Source organism: Narcine bancroftii, chromosome 3 (assembly GCF_036971445.1).
Source record: "Narcine bancroftii isolate sNarBan1 chromosome 3, sNarBan1.hap1, whole genome shotgun sequence".
Lineage (NCBI taxonomy): Eukaryota > Metazoa > Chordata > Chondrichthyes > Torpediniformes > Narcinidae > Narcine > Narcine bancroftii.
Window position 1 is genome coordinate 266,241,221 of NC_091471.1, and position 25,382 is coordinate 266,266,602.

General features: G+C 43.8%; 2 protein-coding genes across 2 annotated transcripts in view; both read right to left on the bottom strand.

Annotated features, from left to right (window-relative positions):
• Nucleotides 1-16,292, bottom strand: part of use1 (unconventional SNARE in the ER 1 homolog (S. cerevisiae)) — a 37,653-nt gene extending 21,361 nt beyond the window's left edge. Inside the window, exon 1 of the mRNA XM_069928033.1 lies at nucleotides 16,124-16,292. Coding sequence (XP_069784134.1) covers nucleotides 16,124-16,267 — 144 coding nt within the window. The 5' untranslated portion in view covers nucleotides 16,268-16,292. The remainder of the gene's footprint in view (nucleotides 1-16,123) is intronic.
• A 2,593-nt stretch (nucleotides 16,293-18,885) lies between these two features.
• cers1 (ceramide synthase 1) overlaps nucleotides 18,886-25,382 on the bottom strand; it is a 40,296-nt gene continuing 33,799 nt past the window's right edge. Inside the window, exon 7 of the mRNA XM_069928034.1 lies at nucleotides 18,886-23,672. Coding sequence (XP_069784135.1) covers nucleotides 23,630-23,672 — 43 coding nt within the window. The 3' untranslated portion in view covers nucleotides 18,886-23,629. The remainder of the gene's footprint in view (nucleotides 23,673-25,382) is intronic.

Here is a 25,382-nt window from a genome sequence, read left to right on the forward strand (position 1 = left end):
ATTCCAATTTATGAAATAAATTGTATTCAAATGTGATTTTGCACAGGGAGTACCTAAGAGTTGAGTGATGTTATAACATTTGCAGGGAGAAATGTTTGCGCAAATAGGGTGAGTTCTACACGTCTTATTTTAAGTGTATGTAAGATAAAGAAAGGATCTGATGTGTAAAGTGGCTGGATCAGCCAGTTGAAGGGGGAGTGTGCATGTCCCTTTAAGTGCACTGTGGCACTTGAAATTGAGGCTTCAGGCTCTTGTCTTGCAGTTAGAGGTATGGAGCCCTATCAATAGATTTAGTACATTTCTTCTACACATTCAGCAGTCAAGGTCCGTGAGCTTAAAGATCACCCACCTCTGGAGAATAAAGATACCTCTGGGGATTCCTATAAGTTTAATCATTCATTTCTCTGGTGCACTTTCCTCCGGAGTGAAATTAATGCCTCAGCACAATTTCTCTGTATTGCCGCTGTTATTTAATTCATGATAACTCTCCCCCTCCATTCATCAGGTTTATATTTAAATCCGGTAGTGCAGAAGTTACATTGTAAATAATCACGGAGGTAAACCCTGCGCGACTGGATTCAGCTTAATGGAGAAATAAACCTGCGAACTGGTCTATGGTGGTGTGTGAGTACTGCAATAGGTGGAATATGATTTAAATTGGTGGCATCGTTCAGAACAATTGGGCGCATAGGAATAATAATAGCATTAATTACTCATGGATCTTGTACCAGATATTATTCACTACGTCCCGGCTTCAGGACTGGGAAATTGGCATGGTACAGAGAAATTGGCATGGCACCAATATTTCTTGATTCACTAATGACTCCATAAGCTCCAGGATTCATGCAGCTAAACTTTAAGTGCAATATTATAGAAACTAGCCAGTACTTAAATGATTGTGTGTGCAATCAACATTGCAAAAATATGAAAGGTAATACAGGTGCTCCCCTACTTATGATCTTACGATGACACAATAGCATGACTGTCATTTACTTTCATATAATGTGTTAAAGGTCATCACAAGCATCGTTGATTTTTCCAATAAACTTTGATAATTCCTCTAAGGTGAATTTTTTGTAGCCTCATTGGTTAATCACATTTTCGGAAAGCTTACAGGGACTGTTGGGAGAGAGCAGGGTAGTGAGATCCGTATGGGGACTGATACAGCGCTGTCGTTAGAGAGTGGGGCAGCGGGATCAGTATGAGGACTGATACAGCGCTGTCGTTAGAGAGTGGGGCAGCGGGATCAGTATGAGGACTGATACAGTGCTGTCAATGTTAGAGAAGGTACGTCTCCAATTAAGATTTTTTTTCAACTTACGCTGGGTCTGCTGGAACGCAACCCTATCGTAAATTGAGGAGCACCTGTGATGTTCTTCTATCTAAAGCCAGCTTTAGATAAACTCTTATCATTCTGACAAATCCAGGTCTAAGTCTAATTTTCCTCCAGCCTTTGAGCAAGCGCTTCCACTGCTGCATCTTACTGATCACCTCCTCACCAATGAATCAGAAGACCATGGTGTATGGCACTCACTGCACAAGCAGTCTGAAAATGTGTACAAGCCTGTTCAACTTCATTTTACAAAATCAACAATCAGTTCCAGGCTCCCCAATGCTCTCTGTGGAGAGAAAATTGCCAGATTTTTACCCTTTTAATGCCCTTGGTTATGTTTGCCTCTTCTCAAAGATTACATGGCTGCACAGAGGAGCAAGGCTGAAAGTGCCTTGAAGTAGTCTGTTGGCTGCACTTGTGACCTTTAGTCAGAAAATGCATGGGCTCTTGTCTCACTTTGGGTAGTGTAGCGGTTAGTTCAACTATATTACAGTGGCACTGATGAGTACATCGATGTGAGGGGGTTGGAAGGTTATGGGCAGGGAGTAGGTAGGTGGAACTAGTTGGAGTTTCATGTAAATCGGTGCTGACTAGAAGGGCCAATATGGCCTGTTTCCATACTGTTATTGTTATATGGTTATTATATGGAATATGGTTGTGAGCTGTGGCACAAGGCATTTAATTTTACAATTACAATAGCGATGTTAAATAATCGTCAAATTCATTGCCGTCGGCAGTAAAAAAAGACATGTCTTATTCCCACTCGGCTATTTTAAAATAAATTCAGTTACAATACAGTTAATATCACTCGCTGAATCATTATGGCTAATTGTGTTCTTAAGGCAGAACTAAAGGTTGAATATGTTTCAAGTTCTCTTGCAGGGGCTCTTGTGCTGCAATGTCTGTTATGTACTCACTCTAACAAATTGGAGGGTTGTGCCCCATACAGACAAGCAGCTCCAACAGCTCTAACATATTCAAAACCCATGGAAATATGGTTTGTGTTTCATTTTACAATTTTTACACTAACACAAAGGAAAGTCAGATTGTTATTCATTTTATTAAAATCTAGTGATTGGTTATATGTAAAAGCATGGCAAGAGGATCAACTAAAACCTGCCTGGGATGGTCCCTACTGTGTACTTTTAATTACAGACACCGCAGTAAGAACAAGAGAGAAAGGCTGGACCCACATTCAAAGAATCAAACCAGCTTCCGAACCACAACATCACGACACACAGACTCAACCCTGGCGTGCAGTTCCTCATCCTTCAGACCTGAAACTTACACTGCGCCGTGACAAAGTGCCGTAATGTTACATTTATTGTTGTATTTTTAACTGTTTATACATTTATTGTTGTATTTTTAACTGTTTATACATTTATTGTTGTATTTTTAACTGTTTATACATTTATTGTTGTATTTTTAACTGTTTATACATTTATTGTTGTATTTTTAACTGTTTATACATTTATTGTTGTATTTTTAACTGTTTATACATTTATTGTTGTATTTTTAACTTTATACATTTATTGTTGTATTTTTAACTGTTTATACATTTATTGTTGTATTTTTAACTGTTTATACATTTATTGTTGTATTTTTAACTGTTTATACATTTATTGTTGTATTTTTAACTGTTTATACATTTATTGTTGTATTTTTAACTTTATACATTTATTGTTGTATTTTTAACTTTATACATTTATTGTTGTATTTTTAACTGTTTATACATTTATTGTTGTATTTTTAACTGTTTATACATTTATTGTTGTATTTTTAACTGTTTATACATTTATTGTTGTATTTTTAACTGTTTATACATTTATTGTTGTATTTTTAACTGTTTATACATTTATTGTTGTATTTTTAACTGTTTATACATTTATTGTTGTATTTTTAACTGTTTATACATTTATTGTTGTATTTTTAACTGTTTATACATTTATTGTTGTATTTTTAACTGTTTATACATTTATTGTTGTATTTTTAACTGTTTATACATTTATTGTTGTATTTTTAACTGTTTATTCATTTATTGGGGTATTGTTTTGTTAACTGTTTATGTCATTTCATGTTTTAAGTCCTCCTGGGATAGTGTAAGGTAAAACATCATGAGATGGGAATGTGTAGGGAGTTACCCTGTACAGGGCAGTAACAAGAAGGGGAGGTGTCCTTGTACTCCTGTTAGGTAAAACATCATGAGATGGGAATGTACAGGGCTGTAACAAGATGTAAATGCATCCTTGTACTTACAAGATAAGAGAGACATTGATGGATTGAGAGGCAGGAAGCTAGCAGGGAAAGGATAGCAACAGTTTTAGTCATTGGACAAGTAATGATATGATGATGTTCTAAGCATGTATCCAAGGGTATAAAAAAATCACCATTTTGCTGATAACGGCAGAATGCATTCTCCGACTAACTTTGTTAGTCGCAAGTGTTACAATCCGGTAATAAAGAACAAAGAACCCTGATTTCGACTCAGCCTGGTGTTTGTCTCACTCATTCATGAACAAAGCAGACCTAACAATAGGGGCAGCAGAGGTTACAATTGTGCTACTTTACAGTGTAGACAGGGCATAGATTTAAGGCATTTTCAATACGGACCAGGGGGAACACAGTAGCGATAGTCAGTTAACAGCCTACATAGTGATTAATCAATGTACATTTCGCACACAGGGAGAGACTCACAGGCAAGCTGCAAAACACAATTAAATCACGAGAAACAATCCCCCCCCAGCTTGGTCTCTTTTCATCACCCCGTGAAAGGGAGCACCAGTTACCAACAACGTGAGCTGCTTGGCACCTCAATATCAGACTCCAGACAGCCTTCGGAGATCGGTGGCCCTAGGGTTCGGGGCTGAAGAGGACATCAGATACTAGCCACAATTCAACGGAACCGCCTGACTACTGCTACTCGTTCGCTGCTGAAGGCAGCGTTTCTCACATACTTCGTCAGGACAATGCTTACAAAAGTTGGGCAGTTAAAGACACTGCTTCAAGATTTCGACGTGAATCTGCCCATGTTCAGACGTGGCAACTTCGGACTGATGTGGGATGGACTAGACTCTTTACTGAGAACTGGAATATAGGGAATCTAGGGTCAACGAGCGCTGTCACAGAGAGACATCCCCAGACCCCAAGGCATGTATTTGTCCCTACTGCCCTCTCAAGAGTGTAATGATTACAAGGGATCAGAAATGCCAACCCTGGCATGTAACCCGGATTCCTCTATCTAATAAGTTAACTGGTGGTTGGTCTCATTTTCATGAGACCAAAAGGGGGACTGTTGGAATCTAGGGGTTAAAACAGTATGAAATAAATGATTAATCAATAAGTTTATTTGGACTGCATGAGTCAGGAAAAGAGGAATGTGGCTAAGTGGCTGTCACAGCATGGAGCAAAGTTGGCTGAACAAAATTGGCTGCTCCCAAGATACAGGGAGAGGATATGCATAAAACGATTTAGGAGGAATGCTCAACTGAAGGAGGTGGGAAGTAGCACAGGAGACACAGGCCAGATCAGAACAAAGAATGGCCCGCAAGAATCAAAGGGAATGGAAAACCAGTCTAGGAGGAAGATTAAGGCACGAGGAGGTGTTAAAGAGAACAGCAGAAATTGGCCAGACAGGGACCAAATGGTGATTAGAAATATCTGGGGATGAATTAATTTCAGATCTAAACAACAGGATAGTCTGGCCTGGAGGATTAACATGGGAAGGCTACACCCCAGAAATCTGCAAAACAGGAGATGACTTGTGATAACCCTTATGCAAAAAGATCTAGCAGGGAAAACAACTTTTGTTCTGTGTGATAAGATTGACCTATATAAACTGTGCCAACTGGACAATAGGGGTCAGTCTCGGGGAGTAGCTCACTGGCAGGTGACCTATGAACTAACAGACTGACCCAGAGCTCTGTTAAGTTTTATTCTTGTGCTGTGCTGTGCTGTGTGGTGTAATAAACTGACTGTTGAACCGAATACCTTCTCCTATCACTTCATTCAACGAACGCGCTGGACTCAGCTCACACATAGACTAAATTAAGAGTAAATAAATTAAAGCCAGAGTCCAACAATTTGGTGACCCCGACGTGATGAAGATGGAGAAGTGACGGAAGAAAAGATACGAAACACCGGTCGATTGTGGGGTGATGATAACAACAAGTGACCATTCAACAGAGTGAGGTAAGCAGACGCCTGTTCAAACGAAGTTCTGCGATTGGCAAAGATAAAATTGTGTGTTGTCACTACTCTGCAAAAGACCTAGTTAAAGACAAGAATAAAACAAAAGGAGGTTGGAATCCCTCTACGGAGGTTGAGGTCCCTCTAGGAAAAGGAGGTTGGAATCCCTCTACGGAGGTTGAGGTCCCTCTAGGACAAAGGAGGTTGGAATCCCTCTACGGAGGTTGAGGTCCCTCTAGGAAAAGGAGGTTGGAATCCCTCTACGGAGGTTGAGGTCCCTCTAGGTAAAGGAGGTTGGAATCCCTCTACGGAGGTTGAGGTCCCTCTAGGAAAAGGAGGTTGGAATCCCTCTACGGAGGTTGAGGTCCCTCTAGGAAAAGGTTGGAATCCCTCTAAGGAGGTTGAGGTCCGGTTGGAATCCCTCTAAGGAGGTTGAGGTCCCTGTAGGAAAAGGAGGTTGGAATCCCTCTACGGAGGTTGAGGTCCCTCTAGGAAAAGGTTGGAATCCCTCTAAGGAGGTTGAGGTCCGGTTGGAATCCCTCTAAGGAGGTTGAGGTCCCTCTAGTAGAACGGGGTTGGAGCCCCTTGTATCAATCTCGAGAGGTAGATTTAGACACTTGGCCAAGTAGTATAAGGTGTATTGTGTTATAGTTATTTGTTTCTTTAGTGTGTAATAAGTATTTGTTTAAGAATCGTGTACCATAGTAGTGTATAATAAGTATCTGTATAAGGTGTATTGTGTTATAGTTATTTGTTTCTATAGTGTGTAATAAGTATTTGTTTAAGAATCGTGTACCATAGTAGTGTATAATAAGGATCTGTATAAGGTGTATTGTGTTATAGTTATTTGTTTCTATAGTGTGTAATAAGTATTTGTTTAAGAATCGTGTACCATAGTAGTGTATAATAAGGATCTGTATAAGGTGTATTGTGTTATAGTTATTTGTTTCTATAGTGTGTAATAAGTATTTGTTTAAGAATAGTGTACCATAGTAGTGTATAATAAGTATTTGTTTAAGAATCGTGTACCATAATAGTAATAAGTATCTGTATAAGGTGTTCGGCATTTAACTGTTTTTTCATGCACGCTGGTATTGTTGCTGTGTATATCACTGTATTACTCTCGATGTTTTAAGTACTTCTGAAAAAGGGGTAGCAGAGGTTACAGATTGTACTGTTTTACAGGGTAGAGAGGGCATAGAGGCAAGGTATTTAGAATACGGATCAGGGAAACACAGTGGGGATAGGCAGTCACACAGTGAGGCACCTGTGTACACAGACTAACCGCAAAACAAACAATGTACATTTCACACAAAGGGGGAAACTAACAAGCTAACCGCAAAACAAACAATAGACACTTCACACAACCACGAGACACATAATCCCCCACCTGGCTCTCTCTCTCTGATCATCCCTGAAGGGGAACACCTGTTTTCAGGGAGCTGCTGGTCATCTGGTGGTTATATAACGTGGAAAGGAGCGAAGTAGAGTGCAGGGTGTCAAAATCCTACCAGGAGAGAGAGCCAGGGAGTACGAGGTCTAAAGGGATAAAAAATCGGAACAGAGATGGAAGGAGTAATAAGGGAGGTAGGGCAAGAGTTCGGGGAAGACAGAGGAGTTCCCCCATCTGTAGACAGACAGTGGGAAAATACAAGGAATCAATTACTGGGAGGATTACCGAAGGGAGAGGAGGTACAGGCTATGGCACGGTACGAACAGATTTGGAAAGAGCTGCAGAGTCAGGGGAAGGTACCACGAGGGTTTGAAAAAATCCGGCTGTTACTGTACTTAGGAGAAGCAGAGAGGGAAGCAGCCAAGGAGGTACAGGAACATGAGGCAAAGAGACAAGGGTCTTTATGGAATAAAAGAAGGCTCAAACAACAGAAAGGAGTGAAGGAACAGAGAAGGGCAGATTTACACAATATGACATTGGCTTGCATGGCTGTGGAACTGAACCTTCTACATGATATTAAAAAAGGATCCCATATCACTAAGGAGAATACGGGGGAGGTTAAGCCGTCAGCCCCGCTATATCCAAAGTTACCAGAGATATGGCCACCACCTTATCCTATTTCCCAAATGCCCGTGATGCAGATAAATGAGGGAATAGTGGAGGTCACTGAATTAGCAGGTCACGAACTCCAGGAGGCGAAGGAGAGACTTAAAAGAGTTATGCAGGAAAGGGTGGAGGACATGAAGGAGTTAACAAAGGAAATACAGAATGATGTATGTAAAGTAAGGGAGACTAGTATGCGATGGGAAAAAACAAATGGGAGAGAGCAAGTACACGAAGGACAGAATGAGATAGCTGCAGTAAGGGAACATAGTAGGTGCTTAGGAAACACAGCGGGGAGAGAGCTGGGACAAGAAGAGGAGAATAGGAAGGGATATGACCCAGCGAGTGTCAGATGGGAGCGGGAGAGAGAGCAGAACGAGGAAACTGAAATAGCTAGTGTGAGTGTTGAGAGTGAAGAGGAGGAACAGCCAGTCACGATCAGGGGAAGCATGATCACACACAGAAGACAGGGTCAGGAGAACCCTTGCTCCCCTTTGGGATATGCGTTGCGGGAAAGGGGGGAAGTACGGCTTCCAGAAAGATATAGACAGATGCCGCTAATTTATGAGGGTCCGCAAATTGGGGAAAGGTATCAACCCTTCTCATTCACTGACATGAATTGTATTTTGGACAAAATGCCACCTCCGACTGAGGGAGGGGGAGCGTGGATGGGAAAGTTCTGCCAACTTACGATGGGACATAAGATAGCCATAGGGGATTGGAGAGCATTATTGGGGAAACAGCTTGGGCTGTGGGAGATTCAGCAGGTAGAAATGATCGCAGGAATCACTAGGTGCCTCGATGCTGAGCCATTTGCCAACCATGCTACGGCAATAGGAGGGGCAATGCGGGATAAGTTTCCTGTTCCCCCCGGTGTCATGCAGTCCCTGACCTTTTCCATAAAGGAGGATGAGGAGATCTCTACTTTTTTGAGTCAGTGTAAGGAGTATTGGACCAATAAAGCAGGAGTACACCCGGCCGCAGATCCCTTGCAGACTACTCTCTTTAGGGCGGCAGTAACAAGCGGACTGCCAGCTGTTGTGAGGGAGACGTTAGATAATAACCCTGATATTCCTGGCTGCTCGAATGAGCAATGGGAAAAACATTTGACCCATCACCTGAAACGTTACAGGGCTAAGCAAAAGGAGGACAAACAAACTACGGAGTCGGCACAAGTGCAACTCCTTAAGCTTCAATTAGCAGAGGCTAGGCAAAAGGCGAATGAGGAAAAAAAGATTTCCTCAAAGGGTGCGAACCAGATGATTCAGCAGCCACCGCAGCCACCACAAGGGAATGATACAAATTGGCACCCGGCCCCATATTGGGCACCGGGTCCCACCGATGGGGGCAGAATGGGAGGTCCAATGGGGGGATTCCGAGTAAGAGGGAGAGTTCGGAGTGCTCCACGAAGGCAGCCAGCCGTATGTTTTGGATGCGGTCAGCCAGGACACTTGAAGAGAGACTGTCCCCTAGTTTGGGAGCCTCGGGACCCGGGGGCAAGGGGCTATGGACCACCACAACAGGAGCCTTGGGTCCAGCCCCAGAGATCGTCAGTGCCACCCCCGGTACATCAGGCACCCTATGCGGCTCTAGCTCCGAGGAGACAATTCCCTTTGCTGACAGAGGAGGAGCAATATTGCCCACAGTGACGGAGCCCGAGTACCCACGAGCAGGCTAGGTTGGCAGACCCTTTCCTGCAGATGAAAGTCATGGACATGAAAGTATCGTTTTTAGTGGATACAGGAGCCAGGTTTTCAACACTCACTGGCGCTGAGTTTCAAGATAAAACATCATCCTCTAGCGTCCAGCTGATAGGGTTCTCGGGTACACCAGAAAATCTGCCGTTTTCTACACCACTAGTCACTTCTGTGGCAGGACAGACTTTTACACATCAGTACATTTTGTCAGCCAGGTGCCCTACCAATCTTTTGGGCAGAGACTTGTTGTTCAAGTGCGGAGCATCCATCCTTTGTGGACCCGACGGAATAGAGGTCACCTTTCCAAATGGATTTTCTATGAACTGTTCAGTAACTACACTTCATTCCGGTTCTCAAATGTTGTTGGCAGCAGCTGGAGGATCCGTGTCTGAGGGACAATGGGCTGACATTTACTGGGGGCTGCTGGAAACAGAGGACCCACAGAAGGTAGGGCTGCTAAAGTTGTATAATCAATGGAAGCCGTGGATTCAGACGTTACACCCGTATACCCCTCCCTCGGACCCTCCCCATATGACCCTCTTTTACGATAGGGATGGGGATGAAATGTATCAGCATGCCTTTTATGAAGAGGTAGAGGGCAGGCAATGGGAAATTAATTCGGACTACATAGTGATAGGAAAGGAGGGGGTGGCCGCTACGGTGGCACTGACATCTGAACAGCTGGAATGGTATGAGATGGCAGGGGAGGCCATTCCTCATGTCACCCTTGCAATTGGCACTACGCACCAGGCAAAAGATTTGGGACCGATGTGTCGGAACTTGAGGTCCCTGGGTGACTGGTCTGACACTCAAATACCGACAGTGCAGTTCTCCTCATCTGCTCAGGCATACAGAATTTGGTCCATTACATATGATCAAGTCCTCCTTGAGCATAGACAGATTGAACGATTTCATGGTAGGGAGAAGATGGATCACCCCGACTCAGCCCCTATGCTAGACTCTCTCCCTGAGAACCTGTGGTCAGTGGGATCAGCAGATGTGGGTTTTTGTCAGCAGGTTGATCCCATAACCTTCGAACTGTCAGATTACACCCCAATTTGGCAGAGGCAGTATCCCCACAAACCTGACGCTGAGGAAGGTTTGGCAAGTACCATTGATGGCCTTATACATGCAGGGGTGTTGGAACATTCGGGTTCCAGTTGGAATACACCCATCTTACCTGTTCCTAAACAAGACATGGGCAAATATCGGATGGCCCATGACTTAAGGCGCATCAATGGTATTGTGCGAACACCCACAGTTTCAGTACCTAACCCATATACTGCCATGACTGCTTTAACCCCTAACCACAAGTGGTTCTCTTGCATTGATTTAGCGAATGCTTTCTTTTGCTTGCCGCTGGCAGAACCATTAAGAGATGTGTTTTCATTCACGTATAGAGGAAGAAAGTTGCGGTATACTAGGCTTCCGCAGGGCTTTATCTTATCTCCAGGAATTTTTAATCAGGTATTGAAAGAACAGCTGGGGGGGCTAGCACTGCCAGGTGGGGTTGTTCTGATCCAGTATGTAGATGACATCCTATTAGCTGCACCTGATCCCACTTCCTCTTTGGAGGCCACCTGCCTCCTGCTGGCGCAGCTGTTCAAGGCAGGCTTTAAAGTCTCTCGCTCAAAGCTGCAATGCTGCAGACAGGTGGTCACTTTTTTAGGCAGAATGGTCTCAGCGAAAGGCACAGGGATCTCCCCGGCACATCAAACACTAATACTACATCATCCACGACCAAAGACAGTTAAGGAAATGCTTTCCTTTTTGGGTTTGTCAGGGTATAGTAGGCAGTTTATCCCATCGTATGGTGAGTTAACACATCCACTGCGAACCTTGGTGAATGAGCAGGGGATGAGAAATCTGGGAGCTACTCTTGAGTGGACTGCACAGGCTGAGAGGAATTTTATTCTATTGAAGCAAGCTCTTACAACAGCTATAGATTTGGCTATTCCAAATTATAAACTACCTTTCTTTTTGGATGTTTCTGAAAAAGCACACACAATTGATGGTGTTCTTTTTCAGAAAAAAGGGGGTGGAAGATGTGTGCTCATGTATGTGAGTATCACACTAGACCCAACGGAAGACAGACACCCACCATGTACAAGACATGCAGCAGGAGTAGCAAAGATTCTACAAAAGGTGGCACACATAGTAATGGGACATGGCCTGACAGTATTAACAACACATAGTATTGTAGCATTTGTGAGCTCCACAGCATTTACAATGACTTCGTTAAGGCAGACGAGACTAGAAAAGATCCTGAATGCTCCAAATGTTACGTTTACCCATGAAGGCATTAACATGGCAGAAAATATGGGAGAGGGAGAACCACACTGTTGTGAGAAGAGGGTAGTAAAGGATATTAAAATAAGACCTGACTTACAGGCTACACCCTTAAGAGAACCAGATGATACCTTGTTTACCGATGGGTGTTGTTACAGACACCCCACGGATGGATTGAAAGCTGCATATGCGGTGGTACGAAAAACTACAGGAGGATTTGAAGAAATCATTACAGGGACAGTGAGAGGAAAGGAGTCAGCACAACTCGCAGAACTACAGGGAATGATAGCAGCATTAGAATGGGCAGAAGGGAAGGAGGTCAATATATATACAGACTCGGCATATGTGGTAGGGACCATACAGGTTGAACTTAGTCAATGGATCAGAAGTGGGTTTTTAACAGCAGCAAGGACCCCAATTAAACACGAGAAGGACGTTAGGAAACTAGCTGAGGCCCTCCTGAAACCAAGGGCATTAGCCGTTCTTAAGTGTAAAGGACATGATAAAACAGATTCAATGGTGGCTCGGGGAAATCAGGAAGCAGACCTGGCTGCTAAAAGGGCAGCAGGATACGGCCCTCAGTTTATTATGATACTGGCAGAAAAAACAGCACATGACTTATTACCACCGTGTAGGGTAGAAGTAATAATACAGGAACAAGCAAAGGCATCACCTCAGGAAAGGATGATATGGGAAGAAAGGGGGGCACACAAGGATCAAGGACTATGGAGATCAATAGACGGAAGGCCAGTTTTACCATCTGGACTCATTAAACCCCTCCTAGAGGAGGCGCATGGGCTAACACACTGTGGGAAGAAGCAGATGATGAGATATTTGATACATTGGTGGCACCCCTTCCTGCCGGCGATGGTGGAGAACCATATTAGAGAGTGTGAGGTATGTATAACTTTTAATGTCAAGGCAACTGTAAAGCCACATGAAGGACAGTTCCCGTTACCAAAGTTACCAGGGCAGGAAATCGTACTGGATTATACGGACATGATTGAGAGGGTAAGTGGCTATCGATACCTCTTAGTAGCAGTAGATGTGTTCACAGGGTGGCCAGAGGCAATCCCTGCCAAAAGAGAAGATGCAAGAACGGTTTGTAAATTCCTGATCAACCAGTATATTCCGAGACACGGATTTCCTAGAAAAATTAGGTCCGATAATGGAAGTCACTTTAAGAATAGCGATCTACAGGAGGTAGAAGCAATGTTGGGATTGAAGCATGCCTTTGGAACGGTGTACCATCCACAATCGCAAGGAAAAGTGGAGAGGATGAACCAAACAATAAAAGGTAAGATCGGGAAAGTACAGGCACGGACCAAACTAAATTGGGTGGATGCGTTGCCTCTGGCATTAATGTCAATTAGGAGTTCGGTAAGTTCTGTGACAGGATTCACTCCATATGAACTACGAACGGGGCACCAGTTCCCGGGACCGGGAGCCGGAATTCAGACTACGAAGAATGAGGTAAGTTCAATGGGATGCAAGCTGTATTATGATAAACTAACGGCTCTGGTATCAGATTTTTCACAACAGGTCACAAGTCCCAACAGAGAAGGGGAAACACCGATACCTTCAGTCGCGGAGTGGATTCTGCTAAAGGTCATCAAGAGAAAGTGGTCGGAGCCCAGGTGGACAGGACCCTACCGAGTGGTGGAGAGGACGTCCCACGCGGTTCGACTACAGGGAAAAGGCGAGACGTGGTATCATTGGAGTCAGTGTGCAGCCACGGACCCACCAGCACGGACACTGGAACAGATTCGTACGGCGGCGACTGAGAACCTGTGAGCAACTACGGACTAAGAACTTTCTGAACGGGTCCCTTTAAAGAACATATTGGACTCCGGGGACTGTTGATGGTAGAATCTATTGTTGTTTAAAAATCGATGACAATGGGCAAGCAGTAAAGGAGATTTCTTCAGGTATTCGCAAATTAGCTCACGTCCCGGTTCAGACCTGGCGACCCTTGGGCAGCGCATGGCTGGGAAATTTGTTCTCTGGAGACTGGGGATGGATACATACTATAGTGCTAGTTGCTGGATTTGTGGTTTTGGCGTTGATTCTGATCCCATGCATCCTTCCCTGCCTCCAGTGCCTCATTCAACGAGCGCTGTCACAGAGAGACATCCCCAGACCCCAAGGCATGTATTTGTCCCTACTGCCCTCTCAAGAGTGTAATGATTACAAGGGATCAGAAATGCCAACCCTGGCATGTAACCCGGATTCCTCTATCTAATAAGTTAACTGGTGGTTGGTCTCATTTTCATGAGACCAAAAGGGGGACTGTTGGAATCTAGGGGTTAAAACAGTATGAAATAAATGATTAATCAATAAGTTTATTTGGACTGCATGAGTCAGGAAAAGAAGAATGTGGCTAAGTGGCTGTCACAGCATGGAGCAAAGTTGGCTGAACAAAATTGGCTGCTCCCAAGATACAGGGAGAGGATATGCATAAAACGATTTAGGAGGAATGCTCAACTGAAGGAGGTGGGAAGTAGCACAGGAGACACAGGCCAGATCAGAACAAAGAATGGCCCGCAAGAATCAAAGGGAATGGAAAACCAGTCTAGGAGGAAGATTAAGGCACGAGGAGGTGTTAAAGAGAACAGCAGAAATTGGCCAGACAGGGACCAAATGGTGATTAGAAATATCTGGGGATGAATTAATTTCAGATCTAAACAACAGGATAGTCTGGCCTGGAGGATTAACATGGGAAGGCTACACCCCAGAAATCTGCAAAACAGGAGATGACTTGTGATAACCCTTATGCAAAAAGATCTAGCAGGGAAAACAACTTTTGTTCTGTGTGATAAGATTGACCTATATAAACTGTGCCAACTGGACAATAGGGGTCAGTCTCGGGGAGTAGCTCACTGGCAGGTGACCTATGAACTAACAGACTGACCCAGAGCTCTGTTAAGTTTTATTCTTGTGCTGTGCTGTGCTGTGTGGTGTAATAAACTGACTGTTGAACCGAATACCTTCTCCTATCACTTCATTCAACGAACGCGCTGGACTCAGCTCACACATAGACTAAATTAAGAGTAAATAAATTAAAGCCAGAGTCCAACAATACTCGCAACCCTAATAAGCAGCTGGACTCGCTACTCTGACCTTCATGGTGCTCCCCTACCTAAAGACTTTACACAGGTATTACAATTCGGTTATTGACCAGCTGGGTAAAACAACACCTTACACTTGAAAGATCAGTATTACTGATCTAAAAGAAAAGTGAGGATGGGGGGGGATCAGTCACACTGACACCAGTAACCAAAGATCAGTAACACATCATCGTGAAAGATCAGTATTACTGATCTAAAAGAAAAGTGAGGATTGTGAGAGATGGGAAAATTGATCTAAAATTATGAACATGGAAGAAACTAAAATTCATCAGTTAATGGCTGTAACCAGTACAAACAGGATGAGCTTGGATGCAGGAAAGCAGAGTCAGCACGATTAACATAAGAATCTTCTTTGTGACAAGAGCCACCATAAGACTAAGAAAAGGAATGGTAAGGTACAATAGAATGTAGGAAGTTGAGGTAGTCTGGATCAGATAAAGGTCTCCTAGCCCTAGATAGAAGAACCAAGTCCTACATATCTAATTAGCTAACCTTACACAGATTTATACATATTAAATTAGCCAACCCTAGACAGGATGAGCCAACTCTGCATACCAAGAGACTATAGCCCCGAGAATCAGGAAGGTGTGAATAAGGACAATGACATGATGGGACACCCACAGGATACCCCCTGGTCCTCCAAGTGTACTGAAACTGCACGTAGGCAGGAAGGATTGCCTATGCCAAACCCATCCAGGGGGCAGAAGAATGTAAGGGGGAGGGCACTTTGATACTGAAATTGACTGTAGAAAAGTTGGGTTAGCCCCAGTATGTGTGTGTATTCCCAGGGTAAGGGGAAGCACCCAACTTTGCATTGTTGTAAAATAAATGTTCTTTGTTCTCAATTTTTGTCTTGAGCAATTTCTTTAAAGGTACTTCAATTTCTAACAAGGTGAATGTTAATTTTGTTTTTGTGAAAGGAGAAAGAGAGAGCTGGGGTAAAGGCGACAGGGGGAAGTTTAATGGAAACCAGATAAGTAGATGTTGACGCCGCGTGGACGGAGGTTACGGATATCGGAGAAGTTGATGTTGACGCCGCGCGGACGGAGGTTACGGATATCGGAGAAGTTGATGTTGACGCCGCGCGGTCGGAGGTTACGGATATCGGAGAAGTTGATGTTGACGCCGCGCGGTCGAAGGTTACGAATATCAGAGAAGTCGACGCCACGCGGACGGAGGGCGCCCAAGTCGGATGATGAGGGGCTATTCCTCCAACTTGCAGGTGGTGTCGGGGCATGAGACCATGGACAGACATGTCTGCCCCAGGGACTGGGACTGTTGCCATTTCATTGTTGCCGCTTTAAAGGCTCGGGGCAGGAAACTGGACCACGGTACCGGAGTGCGGGCAGCCACCCCCGGTGACGCGGCCTACACCCCGGCCCGTCCATACGCCCACCTTCCCACCGCGCACCTCCTCGCCCGCGCCCCCAGCTACCTTCTCCAAGCGCCAGTCCTTTTCATCCCTCTTCTCCGCGGCCATCGACTCGCACCTCACCAACAGCCGCAAAAAGTTCTTCTCCAGCCTGGAGGACGCCATGTTTGCGCCAACACCGGTTCGTCGCTCGCTAAAGAACATCATTTCCGGCTGGCTGTGCCGCCATATTTTATGCTGGCGAACCGATCACCGAAAGCTCCAGAAGGGTCAGAATCGGCCCTCATTTTTTTCGGCAGACAGCGCCGCCTGGAGGCCAGATGCTGCTGGTACTTGGAGATTCCAAGAAGATGCATCTGAAATGAAAATCAATATACTGAACATAATATGTTAAATTTAATATATTTTAATACATTTAAAATACATAAATGTAATATTCTGGATCTGATTAGCTGAGAACCAGTTATCAGAATCAGAATTTATTGTCATGAATAAGTCAGGAAATTCGGTTTGCAGCAGCTTTATAGACCTAACCTTCATCTTATGACGTTACTATTAAAATAAATAAATAACATTACAATAAGAATAATAATGTATGAAAAGTAAGGCAGCATCTTTGGTTCATTGATTATTCAGGAATCTGATGGCCAAGGGGAAGAAGCTGTCCTTGTGCCGCTGAGTGCTCGTTTTTAGACAACCGTGTAGCAGTATGCTTGGAGGGAGTGGGCAGAACTGGCGCTAACAGCTCCCGTCTTGTGACTGCTAGACACAACAGCCTCCTATCTACTGGAAACTACCCCCTACAGCCACGAGGCATAGTGACTCAGCAGCACGCATAGGTCCACTGAGAAGCCATGGCCTACTCAATGGAGCTACATCATGAGGTCGTTAGCACTTCAGATGTCATGACACCAGGTCACATGTTGCGTGTCTATATCAAGTCTGATAACTCTGTAATAAATGCTTCTCTCTTCGCTGGCTGACAACTTCAGGTGTGGTCTCGTTATTTCAACATGATGGCGTATGAGCACAAACATCATCCGCCACATTGGTGACCCCAACAGCATGACATCTGAAGTGCTAATGACCTCATGACATAGCTAAGTTGAGTAGGCCAGGGCTTCTCAGTAGACCTACGGGTGCTGCTGAGTCACTATGCCTCGTGGCGTTTGTGGCTAGTTGCCAGTAGATAGGAGGCTGTTGTGTCTGCCCACTCCCTCCAAGCGTACCGCTACATCTGTACCTTTTTCCCGATGGCAGCAGAGTGAAGAGGGCATTGCCTGGGTGGTGGGGGGTCTTTGAGGTTTGAGGCTGCTTTTTTAAGATGCCACGTCATGTAGATGTCCTCGATGGAGTTAAGTCTGGTCCCTGTGGTGTTTCAGGCCAAGTTAACAACACTCTTGAGTTTTTTTTTGTCTTGAGTTGATGCCTCCATACTAGACAGTAAACCAGCCAAAATGCTCTCCATGGTATCCACTTGCTTCTGTACTCATCACCTCTCTGTATAAAATGCAGAATCCCATCTACTTTTTATTAATTTTCACTACCTATTTGAAGTGCACAACTGCCTTTAGCCTTTATTGTCAGAGTACAACCCTGAGATTCTTTTTCCTGCGAGCACAGCAGAATTACCACTTATTGGTAGTGCAAATGCAAAAAAAATGGTACTCAAGAAGATATGTATACATGTAAATAAATAATGTCAACAAACTGCTGTCCAGTACAGAAAGAATAAAGATCAATAAAGTGCAAAAGTAAGAGTCCTAAATGAGTCCCTGATTGAGTTTATTGTTGAGGAGTCTGATGGTGGAGTTGGGGGAGGGGGGCAGCTGTCCTGAACCTGGTGGTGTGAGTCTTGTAGCACTTACGCCTCTTTCCTGATGGCAGCAGGGAGAACAAAGCGTGTGCTGGGTGGTGAAGACCCTTGATCATTGCTGCTGCTCTCTTAACGCCAGTGTTCCCTATAGACTTTCTTGATGATGGGTAGGGTATTGGTGTCCCCATATTGACCATGATGCAGCCAATCAGCACACTTTCACCGAAGTGAATGGAAACATGGGTCCTTGGGGTGGTACACATTTGAGAACGAACAGGGGTAGATTACAAGCCCAGACACTGCCTGTATGATATGGTCTTTTTCAGTCTTATGCAATTACAAATAGATTTTCCTCCTGGTGCACTATGATCACCATTTCCAAAACATGTTGTTTCACTCCAGAACTTTGATTGGACATTCCTGAGGCCAAGTCACTTGTGCCCTGACTTGACTTTTCCATCTCCTGATCTGCAACTCCACACTCTCCTGATCGCTCCTCAATTCCACAATCCCAGAGGCTCAAAATCCGAGACCATCCATCACCATGGACTCCTGATGTCTCTGTGCCAACACTGTCCCCCACCCCCACGCTCAACCAGTTATTGTCAGGCTCCAATGCACCCACAACCCATCCACTGATAGTTTCAATGACAACCACAGCCACAGCGCAGTGTGATTGGGAAGACATTTGCTGGCTTTCTGGGCCTTGGGAAAGGAGAACCGGGAAGGACATTTTCAAAGAGTACAATCTGTGACACACACTGTTGCCAAACAGTTTGACGCAAAGGGCCAACAACCATAATGGTCATCGGTTCCCCATCATCCAACAGATCCAAGTGAGCACTAAAGCATAGGAGCAGGCCCTTTGGTCCATCTAGTCTGTGCCAAACTTATTTTATGGCTTCCAAGAGCCAATTTCTTCGTGATTTATATTTAATTTTATTAAATGTGCATACTAAAAGACAACAATTATACAAAAATGCACAACATATGGTAACATTTCCTATTTTATTTTTAAAAACAAATTATTTACGCCCCGATAGCATACAACTTCAAGTGGTCTACTGTGGATCAGGAAGACATGCAGAAACAGGCAACACAATTGGCACACAAGTCATCTCAGTCAAGGATTTACACCCATTCTTGATGACACAGTTGCAGAGAGATTAACTGTAGGAATACACAAATTAAGAATGACCATCAACTGGTCGGCTGCCTCAGAGAGAATTTGGTCACCTTCCTGAGGATTATTGGAAATGTACCCAGTGCATGCGTGTCTCCTGGTTACTACCCACATTGTGAACATAGCTGAGGAGCATCTGCTGGATTTTCTTGGCTTGCATCTAAGGATCGAGAAAGGCCACAGCTTTAAGAGTTGTTTTGTTGGCTTGGATGATTTGACCTTGCGTAGATTTTAGGTTGCTTCAATCAGCTTCAAGACATCGAGGAGATAAAGGTGATGAGGCAAGGTAGGGAGTGAAGAAAGTCAAGATCCTTGATTGATCAGGTTCTTTGAATGAGAGGTCATCACTGAGGCCAGAGAATAAAACCCCTGGTATCCGGCACCTATGGGGACCAGTCGATGCCAGGTAAGTGAATTTGCTTGAGATTGTGTGCTGCGTGATTGGCGAACTAACAGTGAGGCGCACCGACTTTAAACTTCTGTATTTTTTGCCTATTTATTTTCCAAATATTTTCTGCTGGTTGTTAGAATTCTGGATAACAGGGGTTTTATTGTACATTTATCTTAAGAGGATTGTGAATCCTTGGAATTCTCTGCCCAAGAGACTGAGAGAAGCAGAATCAATTAATTTATTCAAGGTTGATTCAGATAAATGTTTGGATTTTAAGGGAAACAATTGTAATTAATGGTGGTCATCAGAGATTACAGCTGAAGCCAATGCTTAATGAGCCAAAGGACCTCCATCTGCTCCTATTTTTCTTGTTTCTTTATTTGGATGGTTTTTGAGAACCTTCTCATTGATTTCTACTGGTTTGTTGAAGCCCTTGGATGCATGAGAATTTTCCTCCTATTTCCTCCTCCTGGAAAATGACAAGCAACCGAATTTCCCGATGTGGATCCCAATGCTCAAACACACCATCCCAGCAGGCTGGGCCCAGCCTGTTTCGAAATGGACCGGCGGCCCATCGTGGGAAACCGGATGTACTTCACGTGGCTGAGACCTACAGTGGGGAATGGACTTCCTGAATAACCCTGGGAGCTGCTGGAAGTTCTCTATTGGTAATTAGTAGGATGAGGTGGGGGGGGGGGGGGGGGAGGGGAGGCTGACTAGTCATCTAGCTCCCATTTCTATATTAAAATTGTCTAAAGTCAAAACTAAACTCTAACAGCGCCAATTAATTCCTTGCCTTTCAAGGAGCTCTGTTTGGTGTCAATTGCTTCTCCAGCAAAAGCAGGTTTCCCCAGATGAACAAAGGCTGGGTTTGGTCAAAGGAGACTGAAGGTTCAGTGTTTTCATGTCCCAACATAGAGTTTATCACTAACTTACAGTGCCAAGGTTCCCAGCCCTTCCAATAACACACCTTCCTTGGGAAACCTAAATACTGACTTTTTGAAAGTTGGAGGCAGCATAATTAATCATATTCCTCCATGGTACCTGTGCATATATGCTAGCAACATTTGTCCTGTATACGTATTGTTTGTCTGTATGTGTGTCATGTCTGGCTGTGTGTCTGTGTGTTTTGCACAGAGGACCGGAGAACGCTGTTTTGTCTGGTTGTACGATCAGATGACAATAAATTTGACTCGAAATGAACGGGCCTCAGGTATACCTCTAACTTAGAAGCACAGATAGAAATCATAGCTGCTAATTCCCTTTACGGAGAAGCGAAAATCTGTAACCATCTTCCCGAGAAAGATGAAAGGTCAATTGAAACCTGCGATGGGCAGATTTTTGATGGGGTGGTATACTGACAATCACTGAAACAAGGTCGGGGTCAAGATCATGCAGGTCAACTGTGATTTATTAGAGCAGCTGAATGTGTTGGGAGCCGAATGGCCTCATCCTGCTTTCTGTGACAGCTGGTTTAAGTTCAGCTCGTGCTTTGAGGATAAACTGGCTCAGCACCTTCAAAGAGGGTGAAGGATGGGGGGAGGGAAATGAGGAAGTGGCAATGAATGTCACCTCTGGTCAGTGGAGATCATGAATCAAGAACAAAGTTGACCATCTCTCCATTCCCCTACCCCACCTTTTTATTCACGCACCTGTCTGCCTTTTGCTCAGTCCTTGATGAAGGGCTCAGGCCTGAAACATTGGTTATATTCCTTTGCTTCCTATAGATGTTCTGTGCCCTGCTGCGTTTCTCCAGCACTTTTGTGAATGGCAATCCAACCACAGTGTCCGCAGACTTTCCTGTTCAACAATGGAATTTGACATTGGATGGGAATATAACTTATGTTCACTTTCACAGACGTTCCCCCCCACCATGGCTTCCATCGTCTAGCTCATTACAAGCCACCTGTGTTGATTTGAGACTGGTATGATTGGGAAGAACTCTCAATTGCCTTTCCTCTTTAATGCAAAGGTGCTATGGCTTATTTGAACTCGTGTCCCATTTTCCCCAAGTGGTGTTACCCACAGGCCCTGCATTGATGGGGTCTTGTCAAGTATGGAGCTCTCCCCGGATCAGGTGAGGGGCAGGAGGAAGAGATTCATTTAACCATTGTAACAAGATTTGCTTTATAATATCCTGTGTAAGTCCGGCCCTCACTTTGGAATTGGAGATGCATCATAGAGATAAACTTACACTTAGTCCCCTTTCGAATTAGAATCTCCATGTCTCTGCACATGGACAGGGCCATAGTCGGTTATCCCTTAAGAAAGATCTTAGATGGAGATAGCAAAAGAAAGTTTTATTGGACAAATTATATATTTTTTTAGTTGTTTGAATGACATAAGCTTCCCTTGCTCATAACAAGCCACGATACACCTTCCAGCACCAGGTGTGCAGGATTTTATTATCCAGAGTCATGGGTATTAATTTTTTCTGGGTCAAAATATATATGATGTACTATCTCGGAAGATCTTTCCTGGAATCAACACACCAATGGCATCATGAAGAAAGCCTCTACTTCCTCAGGAGTTTGCGGAGGAGCTAGTGGAGTTGTTCAAGTGAACCGGTACGGACTTGAAGGGCCGACATGGCCTGTTTTCGTGCTGTAAACGGTTATATGGTTAACACTGGACAACAAAGATTTTGCTTCCTGAACACATTTAGGTGTATTTTCTGGATTTTGGGCTGCTGATCACAAAAATCACTTTAAAATGTTCATATCACGTGCCATTTTTTTTAGATATAAAGTATCACAGAAAGTCTCCTTCAAGCAGACAAAACCATGAAGTGTCACATGTCATCAAAAATTCATTTTCTGCATTCGCACTTGGATGTCTTCCCTGCTGACCTTGGTGCAGTCAGTGATGAGCACGGTGAAAGGTTTCACCAGGACATCGTAACCAGTATCAGGGCATAAACATTCCACTGAGCTTTGCGTGTAGCATACTGAAGATTTGAGATGGGTGTTCAGTGAGAAGGGGGAGAAGGATTGAGCGACAGCTGCAGAAATCCCATGTTGGTTCCAGGGCAATGTTCCACCCAAGACTTCTGAATCTGACAGGAAACCTTTGCTCAGGGAAAGAGAAGGGCAGACATTTAAAGGGCCACATTCTCAACAGGAGTGCTTGGCAAATGGAGGCAGTTCACGTTCTGAGTGACCTCTAGACCCATAATGACCATGGGAATTTGCAGGATTGGTGGGGAGCATTAAGTACAAAGACTGGGGTGACTGATGGAAAACAGGCCTTAGCAAATGGAGTAATAACAATGCTGGCAAAACACAGCAGGTCAAACAGTATACCGTATAGAACAGTGGTTCTCAACCTTTCTCTTTCCACTCACATCCCACTTTAAGTAATCCCTATGCCATCTGTGCTCTGTGATTAGTAAGGGATTACTTAAGGTGGGATATGAGTGGGAAGGGAAGGTTGAGAATCACTGCTCTAGACCCAATTATTAATGAAATATTTTGCTTGAGAAAAATTGTCTCTGGCCCATTTCCTTTGGAGTTATGAAAACGTGCACATAATGAGTCAATTAGGTACAATTAAAGTGGTTTTCAAACTTTTTATTTTCACCCACCTACCACCTTAAGCAATCCCTTACGAAACACAGAGCACCGATGGCATAGGGATTACTCAAAGTGGGATGTGAGTGGAAAGAAAAAGGTTGAGAACCACTGTTATAGAGCAAACCTGGATAAGCCTTCATCCAGGTATGGGCAAAATGTAGACAGGCGCCTGGCCTTACATTTTGCTGATACCTCGATGAAGGTCTCAAGCCTGAAACTTCAGTTATATATCTTTATTTTTGTTATATAAAGGACGCTGCTTGACCTGCTGAGTTTCTCCCGCATCGTGTCTTTACTTCAACCACGATGTCTGCAGACTTTAATGTTTTACTTCTGTCTCCAGCAAATGAAGAAATGGTTCACAGTATTTAAAGAAAAATCAAGACGTGGGAGAGCGTTGGTATTTTGAATGAGGTTGAGGGCAACCAGCAATGAAAACAGATGCTGGCTCAGCAGAACCTTGCCCCCCCCACACCCTCACCCCAGCTTCCAATCTCAATTGAGGAAACACCACAGACAAATCAGCCCTTCATTCTGACCAAATCTGGATTCAGAAGTCCTTGTAAACGTGGCGAAGGCTATGATGTCCAGTAGTCCCTGTGCTTCATTATAACCACTTGTCCTTGATGATCCCATTTCTCTGGTGCCATCTAAAGAGTAAACAAATCAAGAGGTCGATCAGTTGCAACCAGATGCCCAAAATTCTTTGCAAAGGTGTGGACTCAGGAAGGGGTTGGAAAAATCTTCATTGTCACCAGGACACAGAGTTTTCAGAAATAAATTGCTAACAGAAATAAATTAAGTTTACAGAAACATCTTAAATACAGTAAAATCCCTGGTATCCGGCACCTATGGGGATTGGTAAATGTAGGATAAGTGAATTTCCTGGTTGCTCTAAACTGTGTGTTGCACCAATGGAGAATTAACAGTGAGGAGTGCCAATTTTATCTTCCATATTTTTTACCCATTTACTTTCCACGATTTCCTTTTGCCGACTGCTTAAGGCTGCCAGTTGCTTGAATTCCTGATAATAGTGATTTTACTGTATCTCACAGAATGTGACATGCTCCCATTTTTCAGTTCATTTTCATTTGTGTGGGACTGCTACTTTAAGAGAACAGATTTAACAAAGCCTGCAGATTTTGGAAAGTGTCTGTGAACTGGCAGCAGGCTTTGAAGGCAGCATGTTCCAAGATAGATACATTTGCAGAGTTAGGAGAAGAGCCCTGGAAATCCCAGGTGCAGAGACCATGTGTCCAGCATATTGAAGAAGCAGTGCACAGCTTTGCTCGGGGGCCATTTTAAGGAGACTGCACAGGAGAAAATAGCTCTCTGAAGAAGAGTGCTGGATTGGCCTCATTCTTGGTCCTAGACCATCTGCCTGATTTCCTCCTGTTAGTTATAAAGGAATGAGTATACGGGTAGTCCCGAACTTACAACTGTAATAGGACAGAAGGATTTGATTGGAACTCAGGTTTGATCATAAGTCAGGGAACAGGGAAAGGGGACCTTGGGCTGCTGATGAGGAACAGGGACTTTGGGGTGTTGTAGGGAACAGGGAGGAGGGACTTTGGGCTGCCATGAGGAGCAGGAACCACTGTATACAGTACTTTTAATACAAATTATGTACTTGTTCAGTAGTTTTAATAAAGATTTTTTAAAAATTTTGGTCATATGTGCAGGTGGACTTAACTCAAGTCGGAAGTCAAGGACTTCCCGTGTAAGGAATCTGTCTGATTTCCTCCTGTTAGTTATAGAGGAATGAGAAGACCACTCCGTGACCAAAAAGAGTGAAGGTCACTTTTGATCAACTGATCCATGAAAAGGGTTGTACTTGAAGAAGAAGTATTGCGCTTGGATGGTGACCAGAGTGAAAGTCACTTGAGTTCGGCTGACCCACGAGAAGTGTTCTGGAAGCTTTGTGAGCATCACTTGCTTTATGTCCCCCTATGCCAGAGAATAGGGGAGTTTTGGTTGGCACTCGTCAAAAAGGACATTTCGTTGGAAGCACCTCAACAAGGGTTTCATGAGTTAATCAATATTCTGTCACCCCCAGTCTCTTTCATCCATTTCATGAACTGCTAATTTCATCTAAAGCCTGCGTATAGCATCTATTTCAAGCCTATGTGTCAACACTGGGATTTTCTGAAACTGAATTTGGAACTGCTTTTCAAAAATTGGGCCTTGAGCTGTAGCGGCACACCATTATATTCGTGCATAGTTTAGGGCTGTTAGATATGTTTAGTTAAGTTTAAATAACTGTAAATAAATTAGATTATGTGTAATATAATTGTAAATTAATAATTAAAAATATTATTTGCAATATAACACCATCTGGGCTAATTTCTATAGCTGCTGTC